Source organism: Wasmannia auropunctata, unplaced genomic scaffold (assembly GCF_000956235.1).
Source record: "Wasmannia auropunctata unplaced genomic scaffold, wasmannia.A_1.0 LD336048.1, whole genome shotgun sequence".
In the NCBI taxonomy this organism is placed as follows: Eukaryota; Metazoa; Arthropoda; class Insecta; order Hymenoptera; family Formicidae; genus Wasmannia; species Wasmannia auropunctata.
Genome location: NW_012026842.1, coordinates 36,047 through 37,742, shown reverse-complemented (window position 1 = coordinate 37,742; position 1,696 = coordinate 36,047). Strand labels below are relative to the sequence as shown.

General features: G+C 26.8%; 1 protein-coding gene across 1 annotated transcript in view; it reads right to left on the bottom strand.

The window, feature by feature from the left end:
* Nucleotides 1–1,189: 1,189 nt before the first annotated feature.
* LOC105451631 overlaps nt 1,190–1,696 on the bottom strand; it is a 29,031-nt gene continuing 28,524 nt past the window's right edge. Inside the window, exon 4 of the mRNA XM_011692201.1 lies at nt 1,190–1,281. Coding sequence (XP_011690503.1) covers nt 1,219–1,281 — 63 coding nt within the window. The 3' untranslated portion in view covers nt 1,190–1,218. The remainder of the gene's footprint in view (nt 1,282–1,696) is intronic.

The following is a 1,696-nucleotide window of genomic DNA, read 5'->3' as shown; positions in this document are numbered from 1 at the left end:
ATTGAGAAATTCGTGCATTCTTATGTTTTTCATACAATTATTTAATCAGTAAGATCAAAAATCTTAATTCTGTGATTCTGTTTTGTTTAAAATTTTTGCCTTTTATTTTATTGATTAAAAAATATTTTATTTTGCAATAGTCAACTATGCAATAATAAGTTTATGAATAAGTACTATATAATAAGAAATTTATGTAATAGTATAAAAATATTACAATTTTTGTAAGGTATCATTAATCTTTAATAAAAATGTTTAATATATATAAAGTCTACGATACTATATTTAAAGTTACAATTTAACTGACAAAACGTTTTATATATGATATTTCTACATTGAAACAATTAGCTATATATGAAGTAGTTTACATTCGTTTTTCTGCAACATTATTTTGCTAGTCAATTATAACAAAATAACTTTAAATGGTATTATTTTTATTAAGAAGTACATATCTGTTTTTTATTTCTACTACGTTTTCATTAATTTGACGTACCTAATCTAACATGGAGTTTATCGTATTATGAGACACAGTCGTGTCTCGGCGTTAATGAGGTTATGTCGGTATAACTTATACCGTGATATGTGTCAACTTACCTCATTATTGGAGCAAAATGGCTACAATGCAGCATATTTACATTTCAATAAATTAAACGTAAATTCGCTTAAGATATGTATGATATTTCTAAGCAAAATGGTTAAAAAAGAAAACTATTTTTGTAAAATACAGATGATATTTCACACATGAAATGTTCTTCACATCAAAATCTAGATACTTTCAATTATTTAATATGGCTGTATTTCGTATATGGATAAATTTTGAATTAGAAGAAGCTTAATATTAATAAAAATGTATGTCTTTGTTCAGAAATTGGTCTCGTTCAGCAAACGGTACATTTACCTTAAAGATTTTTTTTATTTTTACGAATACTCATGTACACAGGTACCGACTTCAAAACTTTCTTTTGTCCGCCACTATATACATATATATGTATGTATGTATATACCTATAGTAACAGACAGAATTTATACAAGAGAAATGAACAATATGTATATATACATATTTTATATGTAATTATATATATTTTATGCAATAACTTTTTTACCTGGTAATATAATGATAAATTAATAATACATTGATTGTACTTGCATTATTATATTCTCTTAATAATGTAATGATTTCATGAGTTTGCTAGCGTTTACAAAATATATATTTGTCCATATTTATTCGCCTTTATCACTGACAGATTGTAACAGGAAGAAATAGGACATTGTAGTGTTCACGAACTATCAATAAAAGTAAAACAATTAAAATTAGAAATATAATATATTAATCTGGCTCATATAATTAAAAATTAAGAAGTATCAAATGAAGGGCTAGTGAGCCTTGCACGAAGTTAGTGCTAAAATTACAAATATTTAACAATAATAATTATCACCCAAACGTTTCGGCTCCGCATTGAGCCATCTTCAGTGGGTAAAAATACAAAAAATTCTTTATTACTTCTACTTCACATTAGCGATTTGTTCTTTCCGCTCGCACGAAGGTTGCTTCTCGCTCGTTGTGAGATCGTTCGTTGGAAGATCGCAATCATGTGATCCCATCCTCAGATGACAATTAAACGGATCGTATCGAAGGAAAAACATATTACATCTGTCCAAGAACAACAGAGAATTCTCTATGATCACGTAATTAACGACA